This window comes from Apodemus sylvaticus, chromosome 2, assembly GCF_947179515.1.
Source record: "Apodemus sylvaticus chromosome 2, mApoSyl1.1, whole genome shotgun sequence".
In the NCBI taxonomy this organism is placed as follows: domain Eukaryota; kingdom Metazoa; phylum Chordata; class Mammalia; order Rodentia; family Muridae; genus Apodemus; species Apodemus sylvaticus.
The window spans coordinates 143,034,519-143,053,857 of NC_067473.1; the positions used below are offsets into that span (position 1 = coordinate 143,034,519).

Here is a 19,339-nt window from a genome sequence, read left to right on the forward strand (position 1 = left end):
AAGTGAAACTAAGTTATCTGTCAGGAACATAGGGATCTCATGGCTCAGAGTTTCAAATGTGACACTAGTGATCCCTGAATAGGTCTGAGCACCATCACCTGGGATTGTGCTAGGGATGTTCATTCTCAGGCTCTGTTCCAAACTCAACAGATAATCTGGGTGTGGATCTCAGCAAGCCTCATAAAATTCCCTCCAAGAGACCCCTATCTTGCTCAAACTGGAGAACAACTATAGTATGCTTTCTAGTCACATCTGAATCATGTACACACACAGCTCAGCTTTGTGTGCAATTTATATTCCCACGGGTAAAAAAGGTATCTGATGAACCCTTCACAAGAAAGGAAGGCAGATGCAGTGCTGCCCACAAGCGACAAGGGCATTCAGCTCTACAACAAAGTTCTTCCTAGTGTGGAATGTTGTTTCCCAGAACACTGCGGATTGTAATGACTTTCCCAGAAAGCCAATATTCCAACAGAGCCAATATACTTTCTCCTATCTGCTGTGCCACAGAGCTTCAGTTTCAATTTTGTCATTAGAGAGATGGTTGGCAAACCTTTAAATGTTTTCAGACCACACAATTCCTTAAATTTCCTTATCCAATACTTCTTGCAGGCTGCAAAGAGGTCTAGTTCAGTTGCAACCTAGAATAATGAACACAATTGCTGTTCTCTGATAAGGAACCAGGTGGATCTAGCTGTTCCTACAGTTCCCAATGACCATGACCATTGTATGAGGAAAGTTTACAGGGTCTGTAAAATCTGGGATGGGGTGGGGACAGGTGGCACGTACTACATTATTAAGTAAAATATTAAGCCTCTGTGTGTGTGTGTGTGTGTGGGTGGGTGGGTGGGTGGGTGTGTATGAAAACACCTAATTTGAGAGATGAGTGGTTTTCCATATTTACTGTCTGCTTTCTGTGCCTAGCCATCACCCACTTAATTTGAATATATGTTCACCTTGTCAGGGGATGTAGTTGAATATATTTTTTATATCTATCTTGAGCTGATCTAGGGAGTTTCCCAGATTAGTTTTTTCAGCTGCATCAATATTGGTATTATTTTTCCTTGTTGTTCTTTCTGATTTTCTTCTTTTTAATGGTCTGACTGCTTTGTCTCATTTCTTGTGCTACATACAGATAGAGGACATGCAGTGGGGCAAAGGAGTCCGGGAGATCCCATCCTCTGTGTGCACATTGCCATGTAAGCCTGGGCAGAGGAAGAAGACACAGAAGGGAACGCCTTGCTGCTGGACCTGTGAGCCCTGTGATGGATACCAGTATCAATTTGATGAGATGACATGTCAGCATTGTCCCTATGACCAGAGGCCCAATGAGAACCGAACTGGCTGTCAGAACATCCCAATCATCAAACTGGAGTGGCACTCCCCCTGGGCTGTCATCCCTGTCTTCCTGGCAATGTTGGGAATCATTGCCACCATCTTTGTCATGGCAACTTTCATCCGCTACAATGACACACCCATTGTCAGGGCATCTGGGCGGGAACTCAGCTATGTTTTATTGACAGGCATCTTTCTCTGCTATATCATCACCTTCCTAATGATTGCCAAACCAGATGTGGCAGTATGTTCTTTCCGACGTGTCTTCTTGGGCTTGGGCATGTGTATTAGTTATGCAGCCCTTTTAACAAAAACCAATCGGATTTATCGCATATTCGAGCAGGGCAAGAAATCCGTGACAGCTCCCAGACTCATAAGCCCAACATCACAACTGGCAATTACTTCCAGTTTAATATCGGTGCAACTTCTAGGTGTCTTCATTTGGTTTGGGGTTGACCCACCCAACATCATCATAGACTACGATGAGCATAAGACAATGAACCCAGAACAAGCCAGGGGAGTTCTCAAATGTGACATCACAGACCTTCAAATCATTTGTTCTCTGGGATATAGCATTCTTCTCATGGTCACATGTACTGTGTATGCCATCAAGACTCGGGGTGTACCAGAGAATTTTAACGAGGCCAAGCCCATTGGATTCACTATGTACACTACTTGCATCGTGTGGCTTGCCTTCATCCCAATATTTTTTGGCACAGCGCAATCAGCAGAAAAGGTAAGTGAACATGTACATCTCAGGGTGCATTCCAGAAAGGTCTAGTTAGGCATGTATAAAAACAAAATTGATTGTGTCCTCCAAAGGGATTTATATAGAGAGAAGGTGAAAAAATAGAAAAGAACAAAAAACAACTTGTATTGATAGGTTAATGGGCAGTCTAAAATTTTCAGTAGGCTGTTTCGATTTGAATTTACTGATAACCAATGACATGTGACCTTTTCAAGTGAATATGTTTATTATAAAATTAGCATTATCTAAGACAAGATGATCTAATCTAAATAAAACATTCCCCCCCCTTACCACCTCTGTGTTTATATGTATGCTTCTTTAGGATAGAATTTGACCTTGATACCTATTGGGTTTTTAAATATGTTTTTATTAGATATATTCTTTATTTACATTTCAAATGATTTCCCCTTTCCTGGATCCCGCCCAAAAGTCCCATAAGCCATCTCCCCTCCCCCTGTTCCCCAATCAACTCCCCTTCCCTCCCTCCCCCTCCCCCCACTTCCCTGTCCTGGTATTCCCCTACACTGCTGCATTGAGCCTTTCCAGGACCAGGGGGCACTCCTCCCTTTGACATCCAACAAGGCCAACCTCTGCTGCCTATGCATCTGGAGCCATGGGTAATACCATCTGTACTATCTGGCTGATGTTTTTGTCCCTGGGAGCTCTGGGAATACTGGGTGGATCATATAGTTGTTGTATGTGTAACTAAGGACTCAGTTTCTATTCCAGCATCAGCCATAACACCCTGTGCTCAGTTCAGTGGCTGGCTGAGAGTGTCCCCCTCTATATTTGTCATGCCCTAGCAGAGCCTCCCAAGTGATAGTTATATCCAACTCCAATCAGCAAGCATTTGTAGGCATCAAAAATAGTGTCTGGCTTTGTAATTGTATATGGGATGTTACCTATGTTTAGGTGGTTATAAATGTAAGGTGCTCATAATTACCACCACTACAGATTAGGGGTTCTCAACCTGTAGGTCATATCCTCTTTGGGAATTGAACAACCTTTCACAGGGATTGCCCAATACCATGAGAAGACAATTATTTACATTACAACAAGGTAGTACAAACATTGCAGTTTTGAAGTAGTAATGTAAATAATTTTCGTTGAGGGTTACCACAACATGAGCAACTATATTAAAGGGTCACAGCATTAATGTTCTGTCTTCTTAGTAGCTCATCTAGACTGTTACTGAAGATGGGCTGATGGATAGGAACATTAGTTATACTGTATCAGGTTCCTGATAATTTAGTACACCTTAATTCCAGTAGACAATCATAATGAGATCTAGGGTGTTTTTGAAGAGAAGCAGAAAAGAGGGAGGTGAGACAGATGATTGGTAGATAGACAGATAGATAGATAGATAGATAGATAGATAATTGAGAGAGAGAGAGAGAGAGAGAGAGAGAGAGAGAGAGAGAGAGAGAGAGAGAGAGATTAGGCTTTCATAGTTTGAGGTTGTTGCAAGATAAAGTTGGTATACATGTCCCTAGATATCCTGCTAAATTAATGAATCTATAATTTATATGACCCTCATATTTTTTAAATATAGTTAATGTATATCTAGTTGTACTTTTCATTTGTATGGCAAATAGGTAACCATGCAGTATTGATCCTACACATAATGTATACACATTTGAGTTTTATACTTCTCCATCTGGCTATAGTTTTAAACAGTAGCAAATTATGAATGCTTAATATCAGTGTGGAAATTCCTCAACTGATGTGAGCAGCTCTGACAGGGTGTTATGGCTGATGCTGGAATAGAAACTGAGTCCTTAGTTACACATACAGGAGAAAGCCTTTTTATAGTATATTGAGCATACATTAGAACATCAGGGGTCATCTTGTTACAATTTAATTTGAATAAACATGTTAATTATGTTATTATTTCTTACATTGGTGTGTGTATACACATGAACATGTATCCGTGCCAAAACATGCATGTAGATATCAGAGAATAATGTGCAGAGGCTAGTTCTCTCCTTCTACCTCATGAGTCTCAAGGACTAGCCTAGGTCAGACAGCAAGTGCCTTTATGTGATGGCTCACAGTTCTGGCCCTTGGACAAAGCATTTTGATGTGCTGAGTCTTAGATGGAGAAAATGGGATTGAGTTAAATACATAAAAACACATAAAATTGATACTGCCAGAAACATGTTTAGTAATTTATTAATACTTCTGTTTCCTGTGTATTGATTGTAAAAGATTAGTATCATGTAGCTGATTTTCCTGCTGAGATGACGTCAGTAACCTAAATTGTATGATTCCAGAACTGTAAGATTGTCTTTTTAAAGTAGATATTTCACAAAATGAAGCAGAATTCTCAGATTAAGACAATGAAGAGCACTGAATGGTTGGATACTATGGCTTTCCTCATAAAATATCTTAGAGAAAATTCTTATAAAATATATAGTCATTGAAAATTGGCTGCTTCCAACAGTATTTTTCAGATTCATAATGCATGTTTATTGTCTGTGAAACCAACTTGAATTTCATTTTATTTCCTCTGTCTATTCCTGAGCCAAGGGGATTGTAAAATATGAGTTAGGGTACGGGAATGCAATAGAAATAAAAGAAATTGCAAATGTGTGCTCGGAGGTTGGTAACTAATATAATTTATTTTTGGAGGGAACAATGCCTGTCATCAAAACTCATGAAGATAATTCTCTTGCTGTTAAAATGATGTCATGTCTAGCATGTTAAAGGCATTCATTATATCCTAGGTACTAATCCTTGGTGATCTAAAGAGTAGCAATTATTTCAATAACATTGAAAGTATGCCTTCTTATATATTTTACTTCTCAGTGTAGGTATAACTACAGTAGCTTTAGAAGTTCTTTGTTGTAATAATGCTTTGAGAGTTATATTTCGGTGTTGTTTGTGTTATTTCCTTCCTTTTGGGGGGCCATATCTACTTGTGACTGTATAGTCTTCTCAAGTAAACCATATATGCGATCCTTTACAAACCTGAAAATGGTAAGAGATTTGGGGAAATCTAATCATTTTTTCAAGTTTCTGCTTATGAAATTGGGCTGGTAAAATCAGAGCATGGAAGAGATTCAGCTGACTTCAGACAGTATGATTTCTAATCCCTCAGTTTTTACAAAACATATTCTCTTTGTATACTCTTCGTGGTTTCTGATTAATTTACATGGTTCACTGGCACAATTAAAAGTCCTAAACTACCAACCAGGAACAGTGAGTTTCTACATGAAAATGCACATGTTGTAATGACAGACATATGGCTAGGAAAACAGGAATAATCAATTAAGAAAATCACTCTGTGTATATGCAACCATAGCATTTAAATTATGCAAAGAGGCAAGTTGCCCAACAAAACAAAGACGTCACAGTAAAATGCATTTTTTTGACAACTTGGCAGCCTTACAGAATTACAAACATTCCATTTTGTTCTGATTTAATAGTTTAAGTACGCAAAGTAGAAGAATTCCATTGTCTCGGGGGAAAAAAAGCAAGCAGTAAATTCCATAATAACTATTTACTGTGTTGTAGAATTGAAATCCATTTTGATTCTGCTAGAGATAGCTCTGTGAAATTTCTCACTGGTTGATTTTATTAGTGTTACACAAAGGCCAAACGAGATTCTTATTTGAAATGTAAAATGTCATCGCCAATGAAATTTATTTTTTTGATTTAAGGATAATATAAGAGATCACTGTCATCCTGATTGATGATTGCTACCCTATGACTTGCTAGAATGGAAGTCTTGCAGTATGACTAGAGATGGTGGTGGCAATCTATGGTTATATAAATGGATTCCAAGGTTTGGGAATTATGTATAGGTATGACCATAAAGAGTCCGCAAAATAGTATAAGTAGTGAAATAACACCATGTTAGAGGCTAACTAATATTTTGTACTGTGGTATTGTTATATTATTATATTTTGGCACTGTCTACTCAAGGATCAGATCATTCTCTATGCAAAGCAATGATTTGTCAGTGGCTGCATTCTTAGAGGGAGTTGTCCATACAAAAAGTCTCTGTTGTCAATATTTTAGGAACCCTATAGCTAACCCATACATTTCAAGCTTTGTAATTACTTGTTATCAGAAGAAATTTCTAGGTAAGTTTGTAGGATAGGGTCTCACAAGGTCATGTTCACTGGTAACATTATAACTATAGTTTGAGAAAGTGAGCTGTGGTATTTGAACAGAGAAACATTTGTGTCGTTGATTCAAGCATCAGGCTGAATCCATGGCATCATGAGTTGCTTGTCTGTAAATTGTATATTTCATGTGGGCATGGCATAAGCTTTATCAAACTTGACTACACATAGGAAAATGGGACTCAGCAGACAGGCAGGGATCAGAGGTCCCAATGTCTGTGTATGTCATGGTGTTGTTTGGGTAGGGATATGGTGAGAATAAGAGGAAGGGTGGGTTACAGCAAATGAAGGCTGGAGAGCATCATTGCAAGAGGTTTCAAGGATGGAAAAGTGTGATCTAGCATCTTGTCCTCGGGCCATGCTTGCCCAGAAATCAGAATATCGGGGTACATAGCAAAACTTCAAAAAGAGAAACACTATTCTTTAATGATTATTGTTCCCTTATATCTAGGGCAATTGATAACAAACATCTGAACCAACATTGGGCCCAGATGGAGCTGTTGGATAGGGAGATAGGAATATTTCCAAGAAAATGAGATTTTTGTCTTGCACATATAAGAGATTGCTTCCAAAATATGACCACCAAGTGTACCCAGCACCAGTGGGATTAGAAATATGTGAGATATGATAGTCCTATCCTCAAATCCCAGAGTTTGTCTAGAAAAGTGACACATAGCTGCTGCCACCATATCAAACTGACAAACTAGAACTGGAGGTTTTGCTTTGTTATGGTTCTGTTTTTTCTTGTGAATTTCCTAGTTTGCTGTTTCTGTAGTAATCACCATGGCCAAAAGCAACTGGGATCTGGAAAAGGGTTGATGCGACTTACACCTCTGTCACTACCCGTCATAGAGACAAGCCAACCTGGAAGCAGAAACCGTGGAGGAAAGCTGTTTACTAGACTGCTTCTCATGGTTAAATTTATAATAAATCACCAACAACATGGGCGTACTTTATTTGTTGTCGTTTTCAATTTGTTTTGTTTGTTTGTCATTTGTTTTTCTTGAGAGAAAGGAGATTTCTTTTTTTTTTTTTCTCATTGAGGAATTTTGGGTTCTTTGTTTTGTTTGTTTTGTTTTTGTTTTTTATTCGATATAATTTATTTACATTTCAAATGATTTCCCTTTTCTAGCCCCCCCACTCCCCGAAAGTCCCCTAAGCCCCCTTCTCTTCCCCTGTCCTCCCACCCACCCCTTTCCACTTCTCCGTTCTGGTTTTGCCGAATACTATTTCACTGAGTCTTTCCAGAACCAGGGGCCACTCCTCCGAGAAAGGAGATTTCATTCTCCAGTCCTGGCTGTTCTGGAATTCACTGTGTAGGCCAAGTTGGCCTTGACCTATCTATCCACCATGCTCTGCACCCACCTCGAGAGTGCCAGGGATAATAGACAGGAGCCAATACATTCAGCTGGAAGGAATTGTACAGTTCTAAACTCATGCTCTCTCTCTCTCTCTCTCTCTCTCTCTCTCTCTCTCTCTTTCTGTTTCCATCTTTGTGTCTCTCTGTCTTTCTGTGTGTCTGTCTCTTGCTCCCCCACCATGTATGTGTGTGTGTGTGTGTATCTCTGTTTCTATCTTTGTGTCTCTCTGTCTCTCTGTGTGTCTGTCTATTGCCCCCCCCACCATGTGTGTGTGTGTGTGTGTGTGTGTGTGTGTGTGTGAAGGGATAGGAGATACTATCAAAGTCAAATACACTGTCATTGCTTAAAATACTTTCTTCCATCTTATTGATGCTTTCCTTCTGTGCTTCTTGTACTTAGAACCATGATAGAGAGTGAAGGAGATACTGTTCCTGTATGCAACCCAAAGCTGGTAATTAATAGAGGCTTTGAATGACTTCTCAATCATGTAGAACATGCTACATGATCAAGCCCCACAAACTGCAAAGCAGTCATTCACAGAGGGACATGCCTCTTGCTCACCATGGCAAGTGGGACAAATGAAGTGGATACACAGGCAGAGGGCAGGACACAACAGCGGGTGTGAAATGGTGTCCCAATGTGAAAAGTTGTAGACAGTGTTGGAGCAGGTGGCACAAAGACACAGAAGTTTTAAAAGACAGGAGGAGAGAATAGAGAAGTAAAGGCCGGCCATGACCATGTGGAGGGAGGGGGGAAGGGAGGGGGGAAAGGGAAAAGCCCAAGAAGGCAAGAAAGAACAGGAGGATATGAGAATGTAATAGTGAAAAGTTAATTCACCTCATTTTGTATGCAGAATTGGAAATAGTGTGAACTCTGACATGTCACTTCCACTCCAACATAAACTTTTGGAGAAAAAAAAAATCATCTTTATTTCAATGTAGTAGATCTTAGAAGGTGGGCTCTCCATGAACACTTCTTAGGATAAATGATTCCCCAGTGGGCATGCTACGGCATGAGCAGCCACCCTCATGGTCATGCAGCACCTGCCCTCCAGTTCTGTGGTAACAGAGAGAAGGCAGTGATGCAGGGAAAACCATAGTGGCATTGTAAGGTGCTTAGTGACTCCTCCTGAAGCTATGAAGCCTTCCCAAAAGTGTGCGAGCAAGGAAACATGGGTCTTTGGGAGTGTTATGCCTTCTCTATGAAGATGACCAGTGTTGAAACGTGCCCAGTAGCAGTGGTATGAATACTATGAACTAGTTACTATAATAAAGGCATGGATGATGGTGAGAATCTGAAGAGAGTCTGAAGGGTCAGAAAAGATGGAAGGGGCCTGGAAGCTATTTTGAACTTTTTAATATAGAAGGAAAATATGGCTAGATTGTGACTTGTTTTATGCTGTATTTTGTTAAATAGCCACTTATGTTTGCTTTTCCAGATAAAAATTTTAGCTCATATCCTCCTGTTCTTTCTTGCCTTCTTGGGCTTTTCCCTTTCCCCCCTCCCTTCCCCCCTCCCTCCACATGGTCATGGCCGGCCTTTACTTCTCTATTCTCTCCTCCTGTCTTTCTCTGCCTCTACTACCCTCTTAACTCCCCTTCCCATGCCCTAAATAAACTCTATTCTATACTAAAAAAATTTAAACATTCTCCATCATTCAATCTTTATTAAAATAAGAACTAGATAGAGAAAGAGAAAGAACTTCAGTCAGCCTCTTCTTTCTGCTTTCTACACACATGTATTCAGGCACATACACAAATGCATTAATTCTTTATTCTCTCTATAGAATGTTCAGAAAGAGCCTACACCTGAATCAAAAGTCAGTGGAGGGTGCGTTAAAATGTGTGCATTTGTTGAGGCTGTGTGTGTTTCCTGCTTTGGCAACGTCCATACAGCACATTGAGGTTCAGCTTCTGCCTCTGGGTTTTGTCTGTTCATAATTATGTCTGAAGCCTATGATACTGTTACTGTGTTGTCTGCTGTGATTGTCTGGTGACAAGCACTGAGCTTCTCCCTAAGCAGCCCTCTGAAGCTTCCTCTTCCCAGAACCAAGAACAAGTGGTTAGAAGTGGTGCTGTCCTATCTGCCCTGCTAGCAAGGATCAGCTTCTTGAGTCTCTTAAGATAAATGAAGTCTTCACCATCTTGGTCCCTTGGTTACTCAGGCAGGAAAATGGGGAGGTGTATCCCAGCAGAGCAGAACTGATGTGGTGCTAATCATTTCATTCAAAGGAAGACCAAACAATAAACCTTCATCCTTCCCACTGTCCAATCCATTTTGCTGCACTTCTTGGATACCACCCCCAGGCTCCCCAAATCCTCTGAGGTTTTTCTCCTTAAGAGGTCAGCCATCAGGAGAACCAGGCACCAGGGTTCAGGACCCACATTATGAACAGAATCTGAATAATCAGAAAGGACTCTGCTTTGGATTTTTCTTTTTTTTAGATCATCAGAATCCACTTTTCATTTTTAAAAAAGAGAGCACAGGAAATCACCAGAGCTCAGAATCTGCTGAGAGACAGAGGACTGGACAAACTAGATTTGGTGTCCTGAGATCCAAAACAAGGAGTAATCATTTAGCTGAATGAGGAATTTATTTGACTCCCAGTTGCTCTGATTTTCTGTTCTCATGGAAGCTGGTTTGTTGTGTACTTCCTTCTACCCAGCATTCAGTGATACTCTGAACCAAATCAGAAGTGTCACTTAACCCCTGTGACCATCAATTCTTTCATTTTCACAGACGAACTACCTATCTTTCCAAAAAAAAAAAATTAATTATCTTTAAGCAGTTTAAGCAGCTAGCTTATACATGGACATTTTACTTGTAATGGATCCATATCAGAAAAACACCCAAATGCATATCTGTGGATGGGCAGACAAGCAATCAGAGCCCAGCCATAAAGAACAACTCAGAACAGTTATAGGGAAATCCCCTGTGTGTGTTTGTGCATATGTCTAAGTATGTCAAGGTACAGAGTTTAAATATTTTTAAATATATACAATTAATTTAATACCAGTTTGGCTCATTCAGGATATGTGCAAAATTGTATTATACAAACAATCTCCTTCATTCTTCTCCTCCTTTCTCTTGGAACCTAATTATTAACTATCCTTTTACTCATTTGTCTAGTGGCATAATACTAAGACAAGAAATTGTTCCTTTAATAAAGCTGGAATTATCCCCATGAGAAGGTATACAGTCCCATAGAGCACATGGCCACTACTGAATAAGAGAGAACTTGACACTTCTACAGTTGGTTTCCCCTTGGTGAAAAAAAAAAAAAAGTCTGCTTAGGTGATGACAAATCAGAAGACAAAAGAGGCAAGGAGCTGGAGAAAAATAACCAGAGGCTGTGGCCTGGATGGGGACATGGAGAGTTCAGCGTGCAGTAGGACAGGGGTTGGAATCCAAGGGAACAGACAGGCTTGGTTCAGGATCTTGACCTTTGTTTTTAAGCAAAATGGAAGGTGCTTCAGTGTGCAGTATGACATTAGAGCTATTTTGCCTTAGATAAATTACTCATTACTTTCTAAGTATGAACTCCATAGTGGTTACTATGTGAAGGTTGAGCATGGGGAGCCACGGCTCTCAGCCCTGAGATCAGTGTCTGTCGCTATGCTCCCTTTTGAAGACTCATATCAGAGTATAACCTGACGGATAAGAAAGACTGAGAAGCATCTGTTCCATAACAGGAAAACTGGACCAGATCTGTTAGCAGCTGCAGCTCCTGATCTCTTTCTCTAAAGAGATGACAAAATGTTGGAAGAAACCACCTGTCTTCATTGTCTTAAGTGCCCTGCCATACAGAAGGGCAGATCTTCTGCAAGTAAACTGAAAAGGCATTGGATAGAGCTTGCCACACCACTGTAGTATTGAAGATCAGAAATACTGTCAAGTCACAGTCTCACATATTTTGAGTACTTTCAAGAACTTTACACTTTCTTCCAAGCATGAAGAATTTATGGCTTTTGCCTAATATAAATCCAGTGGTCACAAAATGGTTGCCATTTTCATTGTGAACCACAAAACACATTCTCCTGTTCTTGAACCACATATCTCTAAGTGGTCCACCGTGCTAGCTAGTGCCTTTAGTAAACTTACTCCAGCTCTGCCTCACGGTTGACAATCTGGAGTAACCATAAACGTTTGGTCATAAAGCATCAGTAAGTGAATGGCCTCAAATTTTTATTCTATGTTAGTACACATGAGGATGTTAGGAAGCAAGGGACACAGAAATAGTCCCCAGAAAAGGGGCAGAGCAACATAAAGGGCCACATTATAATTCTTCATGAGTGCCTCCTGCTTTGAAGATCTCAAATGGCTCTATAGCTAGTGTGGCATTAGTGACAATACATTGATTGACAGTTCCATGATTCAAACAGTGATTCTCACATGCTATCTTACATTGCAGATCGCCAGTTCCCATTTTCGATTCTGCTTTGTGATCCTTTAGTGATTTATCACAGGCAAGAGGCTGATGTGGCTTCTAGAGGGGCCTGATTTATATATGAGTCCCTTGATCACACCTGGGAGATCCTGGCTGACAGAGCCAAAGCCACAGCTCAGTTTGTAATGATTGGGTTTTAGCATCCAGGGCCAGATATTAAGCTGGCTTAACCTGCCTCAGATTCTGCCAATGACATTGTGTTTCTCTGGTCTCCTGTCCAGCAACCTGTTAAGGTGACTAGGTTAGGACACCAGACACAAATGGTCTTGCTGCAGAGACCAGGGCAGCTGCCAGGTACTAGACCTACATTATATGAATGAGCTGCTTGGATTTAAAACCTGTTGTTATATCATCTTTTTTTTTTTTATCTGATGCCTTCCCCTCCCCTGCTTGAGACATAGAAATAACTCCTGCAATATTTTACAGATATTTTAACTGAAAAACAAGGAGCCAAGTGAAGGGTAGGAGTGTTGTTTGCTTTGTTTTGATTTGATTTTTTACTCTGGTGGTGAAATCCAAGTTAATTTTTAACTTTACAATGCTACTTGAGAGACAGAGTAAGAGATAGATGATTTAAAAGCACTTTCTACCTTTGTTTTTCTCTATAAATTGAACCCTTACCTAAGTACAGCAGAGTAAGGAACAAAGGCAGAGTTTTCAGATACTCTAGTGATGTAAGCACAGTACAAAGATCCAATACACAGCAGGCAGGTGGGGTCTAGGAGCAGGGACATTGAACCAAAAAGTTAACAATGTACCGAGACAAAATGAGTTTCTCTTGTTTTTCCGAAGTTAGGGTGTGTTTCAAAGGCCAGGCCCTGTGAAGTGGGAGTGGCTTCTATTAGCATTGCCTTTCCTTGGCATTTGGCTTCTCACTGCAGCTGAAAGAGAAAACTTAAAAAGGAAGAGTGGATATACCACATTTTTTGCATCCACTCTTCTGTTGAGGGATACCTGGGTTCTTTCCAGCATCTGGCAATTATAAATAGGGCTGCTATGAACATAGTAGAGCATGTATCCTTATTACATGGTGGGGAATCTTCTGGGTATATGCCCAGGAGTGGTATAGCAGGATCTTCTGGAAGTGAGGTGCCCAGTTTTCGGAGGAACCGCCAGATTGCTTTCCAGAGTGGTTGTACCAATTTGCAACCCCACCAGCAGTGGAGGAGTGTTCCTCTTTCTCCACACCCTCTCCAACACCTGCTGTCTCCTGAATTTTTAATCTTAGCCATTCTGACTGGTGTAAGATGAAATCTCAGGGTTGTTTTGATTTGCATTTCCCTAATGACTAATGAAGTTGAGCATTTTTTAAGATGCTTCTCCGCCATCCGAAGTTCTTCAGGTGAGAATTCTTTGTTTAACTCTGTACCCCATTTTTTAATAGGGTTGTTTGGTTTTCTGGAGTCTAACTTCTTGAGTTCTTTATATATATTGGATATTAGCCCTCTATCTGATGTAGGATTGGTGAAGATCTTTTCCCAATGTGTTGGTTGCCGATTTGTCCTCTTGATGGTGTCCTTTGCCTTACAGAAACTTTGTAATTTTATGAGGTCCCATGGAGTACTATTCAGCCATTAGAAACAATGAATTCATGAAATTCTTAGGCAAATGGATGGAGCTAGAGAACATCATACTAAGTGAGGTAACCCAGACTCAAAAGGTGAATCATGGTATGCACTCACTAATAAGTGGATATTAACCTAGAAAACTGGAATACCCAAAACATAATCCACACATCAAATGAGATACAAGAAGAAAGGAGGAGTGGCCCCTGGTTCTGGAAAGACTCAGTGAAGCAGTATTTGACAAAACCAGAACGGGGAAGTGGGAAGGGGTGAGTGGGAGGACAGGGGAAGAGAAGGGGGCTTACGGGACTTTCGGGGGAGTGGGGGGCTAGAAAAGGGGAAATCATTTGAAATGTAAATAAATTATATCGAATAAAAAAAAAAAAAAAAAAGGAAGAGTGGAGACTGGCATCTGATGCCCCGGGAGGAGTGGAGACTCTAATATTTAATGCCCCAGTATGGAAGCAGTGATATCTGTCAGGGGTGGTCCCAGGCCTGAAATTGAAAAGTGCCCCTTTCAAGGCATCTGAGGGCTGTCATTCAGCTCTCTGTCCTGGTTGTTTGTTTGGCTGCTAACCAACAGTGAATGTTTTCATTCAAGACCTCCCATCCCCCACATCTGAAAAGAACCTGCTTAGTAAATGCCCCCAAACAGCCTCTATGAACAGTCTTTGTTCCCTACAACAACACTGTTTTTTTTCCCCACCAGTTCCTGCCACTTGCAGCTACGTTTTCTATGAGAGCATTTTTCTAAATAGCCACCTTCCGTTCAGAGTGCTTGCTCTTACTTAACCACCTCAGTTTAAGTGTTTGCTCTCTTCCTCAAGACCCCAGCAGCAGGTGATCACATCAGGCCCACTGGTGAAAGCATTCCAGTAGGTTCCATTGATGGTACTATAGCCTCTGAGCTACCGCCATAGTCAACTATGTGACAACTGACAACTTTGCCTTGGAGTTCATGAGGCTCCTGTCCAGAGTCACAAACTGCAACCAGTGGGTCTGTTCCTGTGGCTGCTGGTTTATGTGCATGAGCTGTATTGGAACTTAGCCACATACATATATGTTGATATGGTGTATTGTGTGTCGTTCTCTGAGACTGAATTCCTGGTACAGGTCAAATCATGGCAGAGAGAGAGAGAGAGAGCGAGAGCACATGGCCTGAAAAGCTGTAAGTCATGATAAAACAGTTTTATGACAAAAATAGTTTGCTGCTCTTGCCTTCAATGGTCTGGTGTTGTCCATCTTCTGAGCCTTTATTTCCTACGCTGCTTTTTCTTGCTGAATTCCTTACAGTCTGGTTAGGTTTGGAGATGGGAGCAGTAAGCAGCAGAGAGACAGATGGAGATACTCTGATGTATGGTCTTCTAGACAAGAAGTTAGTGCCTTGGCAAGCAGTATGGGAGGATACTAAGGTAGAAGCCTTAGTCTCATCATACAGAACAAGGTACCAATTAGAGGCGTCTAAGATGAGGAGAGTTACTACACTATAAGGGAGTGAGCTTAGTTAATATGTACTCTATGCCATGTGACTATGGTTAGACAGCAATGCATACCTGACTTCATGACAGGTCTTGCTCTTTATGTAAGGGAGTGGACTTGGTTCATATTGTCCCATACAACAGGACAAGAAGTCTGGATACTTCTCTGGATTATCTGGGGATGAGGATGAGTTTGTTCCCCCATGGTCACAGTCCTTTTTGATTATTGCTTATTATTTAGAGGACATGGATTTCCCCCCATATTCTCTGTTATTTCTGCCTCTAAGTATACTAGGGTCTTGTCTTAGTAAGGGTTTCTATTCCTGCACAACATCATGACCAAGAAACAAGTTGGGGAGGAAAGGGTTTATTGAGCTTACACTTCCATGTTGCAGTTCATCACTAAATGAAGTCAGGACTGGAACTCAAGCAGGGTTGGAAGCAGGAGCTGATGCAGAGGCTATGGAGGGATGTTTCTTACTGGCTTGCTTCCCCTGGCTTGCTCAGCCTGCTCTCTTATAGAACCCAAGAACACCAGCCCAAAGATGGTACCACCCACAAGGGGCCCTCCCCACTTGATTACCAATTGAGAAAATGCTCCACAGCTGGATCTCATGGAGGCACTTCCCCAACTGAAGCTCCTTTCTCTGTGATAACTCCAGCCTGTGTCAAGTTGACACACAAAACCAGCCAGTACAGATCTTTTCCTTCCTTCTCCCTTCAGTCAAGAATGCTGTCCCTCCTGGGCATATACCCAGAGGATTCCCCAGCACGCAATAAGGACACACGCTCCGCTATGTTCATAGCAGCCTTATTTATAGTAGCCAGAAGCTGGAAAGAACCCAGATGTCCCTCAATGGAGGAATGGATACAGAAAATGTGGTATAGTTACACAATGGAATACTACTCAGCAATTAAAAACAATTAATTCATGAGATTCTTAGGTAAATGGTTGGAACTGGAAAATATCATCCTAAGTGAGGTAACCCAATCACAAGAGAATACACATGGAACGCAGTCACTGATAAGTGGATATTAATTAACCCAGAAGCTCTGAATATTCAAGACACAATTAACATATCAAATGATTCCCAAGAAGGAAGGAAGGAGAGGTCCCTGGTGCTAGAAAGGCTTGATCCAGCATTTTAGGGGAGTACCAGGACAGAGAAATGAGAGGTGGGTGATTGGAGAATGGGCAGAGGGAAGAAGGCTTATGGGACTTATGGGGGGTGAACCAGGAAAGAGGAAAGCATTTAGAATGTAAACAAAGAATATAAAAAATTTAAAAAAGAAAGAAAGAAGAAAGAAAGAAAGGAAGGAAGAAAAAAAGAAAGAAAGAAAGAAAGAAAGAAAGAAAGAAAGAAAGAAAGAAAGAAAGAAAGAAAGAAAGAAAGAAAGAAAGCTGCCCCTCATGCCTTCCACTATTGTGTCCTGCTAACCATCGGGATTTATCTGTAGGCGTCTATCTAGGAGGCCTTTGAGATCTATACCACCCCAAGCTACAGTGATCCTGCCCCAATTGTACTTGGTTTTGCCCCAGCTATTCATCTGTGCCTGATGTCACTTACTGCTTTGTTGAATTCTTCTTTAAAGCTTTCACATGCTCAGGGCCCTGTATGTGTTATGGAGGTTATAGCCTGTACCCCCAAGCAAGGCTCTGCCAGCAACCCTCAATAAGTAAGCCAAGTAAACGAGCCAAATTAATAGCAGAAATCATAAAAATGAGATTCATTCAGTGTGGCTAAGTCTAGAAAAAACAAAGAGATATAGCAAACAGCCCCCTTACCAAAGACATGTTGGGGGTCTTAGGTGAGATTAAAGTATAAATCAAGAGATAAGAATAGATATGTGTCCCAGTCAAACTATGGTCCGACCTACCGTTGATCCATTATTGTCTGGGCTTCAGGTTCATCCTTTAAGGTCATCTGAGAAGTTTCTAGAGCTGTGTGAAATCTCTTTCTGTGTGGAGCCTTGTCTTTCTTCTAGCATGAGATTCCTGGAGAAATTCTTATTACTTTGGGGTCCATTGTCTCAATAGTGTTCTAGTCAGAATGACAGACACAGTGTCTCTTTAGAACAGCTTCACTTCTTCTGGACTTGTTGCATGAGCAAAGGACTTGGTCTGCTTTCTTCTCTGATTTCCTAAATATCCACACAGTAACTACTATAGAAGCCAGGCTTGACATACCCCTGTGGCTTCCCTAAATCTATTTTGGAGCAGGACTCATTTATGCCATCAATAGGTAGTTTAAAAGAAGGCAGACATTAGAAATTAGTCTCTGTAAAAAGTGATGCCTCAAAGCCATAGGCAACTATGAGCAGGGAATGAGTGGGTACGGGGATTTGAAAGGATTTGACATGTGGTCATCTCCCTTGTGAAGCGATACTTCATCCAGTAAGTCATGTCTCCATCCCCAATTTCCTATATAGACAGTTTCCAATTTCCTTTGATCTGTCATGAATCTCATACTGAGTCAACTACACACAAGGTAGTTTTCTGGATGCAGGAGGCAGCACAGGGAATTAAAGCCCTACATTTCATGGACTCTGCATTCTGTTAAGAAGGGAGACAGCATGCCAAAGAACACAGCACATTCACAGAAAAAATAGACAAAGTAAAAGAGCACCTGGTGTAGATTATATACAGGTTTCTAGTGGAGCCGAGTGTAGTCAGGGAGGGCTTCTGGAGGAGGTGGCCTTGGAAAAAAGAGCTGCATGAAATGAATCTGCAAAAGTGATTGAGAAAGACAAAAAGGGGTGCAAAAGAGCACAGACTTCAGCTTGGAAGGTGAAAAGGGAAATTATAGAGCATTGAGCCAGGGTTGCTCCTAAAGAGAATTGGGTGGTTCCTAAAGAAAATGGGGGTGGGGGGCTTACTCCTGCAGAAAATGGGTGCTGTTGCTAAATAGTGGGGTCTGCAGACCTGTTTCTGCAGAGAATGAGAAGCATTTCCTTCAGAATATGGGGTCTGCTCCTGCAGAGAATGGGGTCTGCTCCTGGAGAGAATGGTGAGCTACTCCTGCAGATAATGGGGGCTGTTTCTGCAGAGGATTGGGGGCTGGTCCTGCAGAGGATGGAAGGATGCTCCCTCTGGCAGAGAATGGGGGATGTTTCTGCAGAGAATGAGGGGATGACCCTGATAGGGAACAGCTTCCGCAAAACTTCAGACTCCATACTCAGAAAGATGGGCAAGGAGAGAGGAGGCCACAGGGTCTGATTTATGTTAGAGAATGACTCCCTTCAACTGCTTCTAAGAAGCAGACCCCACAGGGCAAGGGAGGGGGTCAGAGAGGTCAGACAGAAGTTCTCTAGCCACTGGAGCATTAGCTAGGACTTCTGAAAATTCCTTAACACATCCCCAGAAGGAACAAGTGAACAGGTGAAAGTGATTTATCCACAGATTGAGGCAGCCAGCCTTCCTGACTTTCATAGCTTTGGAAAAGTTATTTTATCAAATCAATTATGTAGGCAAGCCTCTCTCCCATGCAGAAAGGAGGCCAATTTTATGAGCCATGTCCCAGGGCTACCAACTCCAATTCTCTGTTCCTTTCTTCTGAGAAGGAGAGGTGGCTATTTTCAGCCTTCTGTCAGCAGGACAGGAGCCCAGTGGCCTTCTGAGATGTCTCCCAGTATGCCAACAAGCCTTCTGGGCTGCTTCTTTCTCCCTTCCTTCAACAGATTTTAGAGCGTTCCTTGATGTGCCCCGCTGATATGAATCAGAACCAAAATGCAGGGCCATGCTAGCTGTGCTTCCTGTAATTTCAAGGGCCGCCGCTCACACTGAGTGTGAGAAAGCTATTCAATAAAGTTGTGCAATCTGCACAACGGTACCCTGCAGATGTGCCGCTGTACTAGGCACTGGGAAAAGAGGTGATCAGCATGTGATATTTTCAACTTAACAGGCAGACAGGTTGTCTGATTACCCTTGCCCTGACTTTCTAATGCACTCATTTGTTTATCAACATCCTTTATGTAAATACAAAAGTAGCCAAGTGACAGCAGTGTGTCTTGCCAAAAATGGAAAAAAAAAAAAAGTCTCCACCTGTTTCATGGAGCAGCCTGTAGCAGTCTGAGTTCTGGAAATCTATTAGATGTGTTTGAGATCAAAGCAGGTAACAGAGAAGCAGTAGCCAGGCCTGATTTGAGATTCTAGATGCATCCCAGAGCACCATCTGGGCCTCCTCAGAAGCATCTGCTGCCCTTCTCCATGCTCACTGCTCTCTCAGTGAGGGCGAGGCCAGATCGATGGTACAGAAGGAACCAGCAGATGGCCAG

The 19,339-nt window shown here is 41.5% G+C and overlaps 1 protein-coding gene across 1 annotated transcript in view; it reads left to right on the forward strand.

Moving 5' to 3' along the window:
* Positions 1 to 19,339, forward strand: part of Grm7 (glutamate metabotropic receptor 7) — an 897,218-nt gene that overhangs the window by 771,435 nt on the left and 106,444 nt on the right. The window contains exon 8 of the mRNA XM_052174477.1: positions 1,136 to 2,071. Coding sequence (XP_052030437.1) covers positions 1,136 to 2,071 — 936 coding nt within the window. The remainder of the gene's footprint in view (positions 1 to 1,135; positions 2,072 to 19,339) is intronic.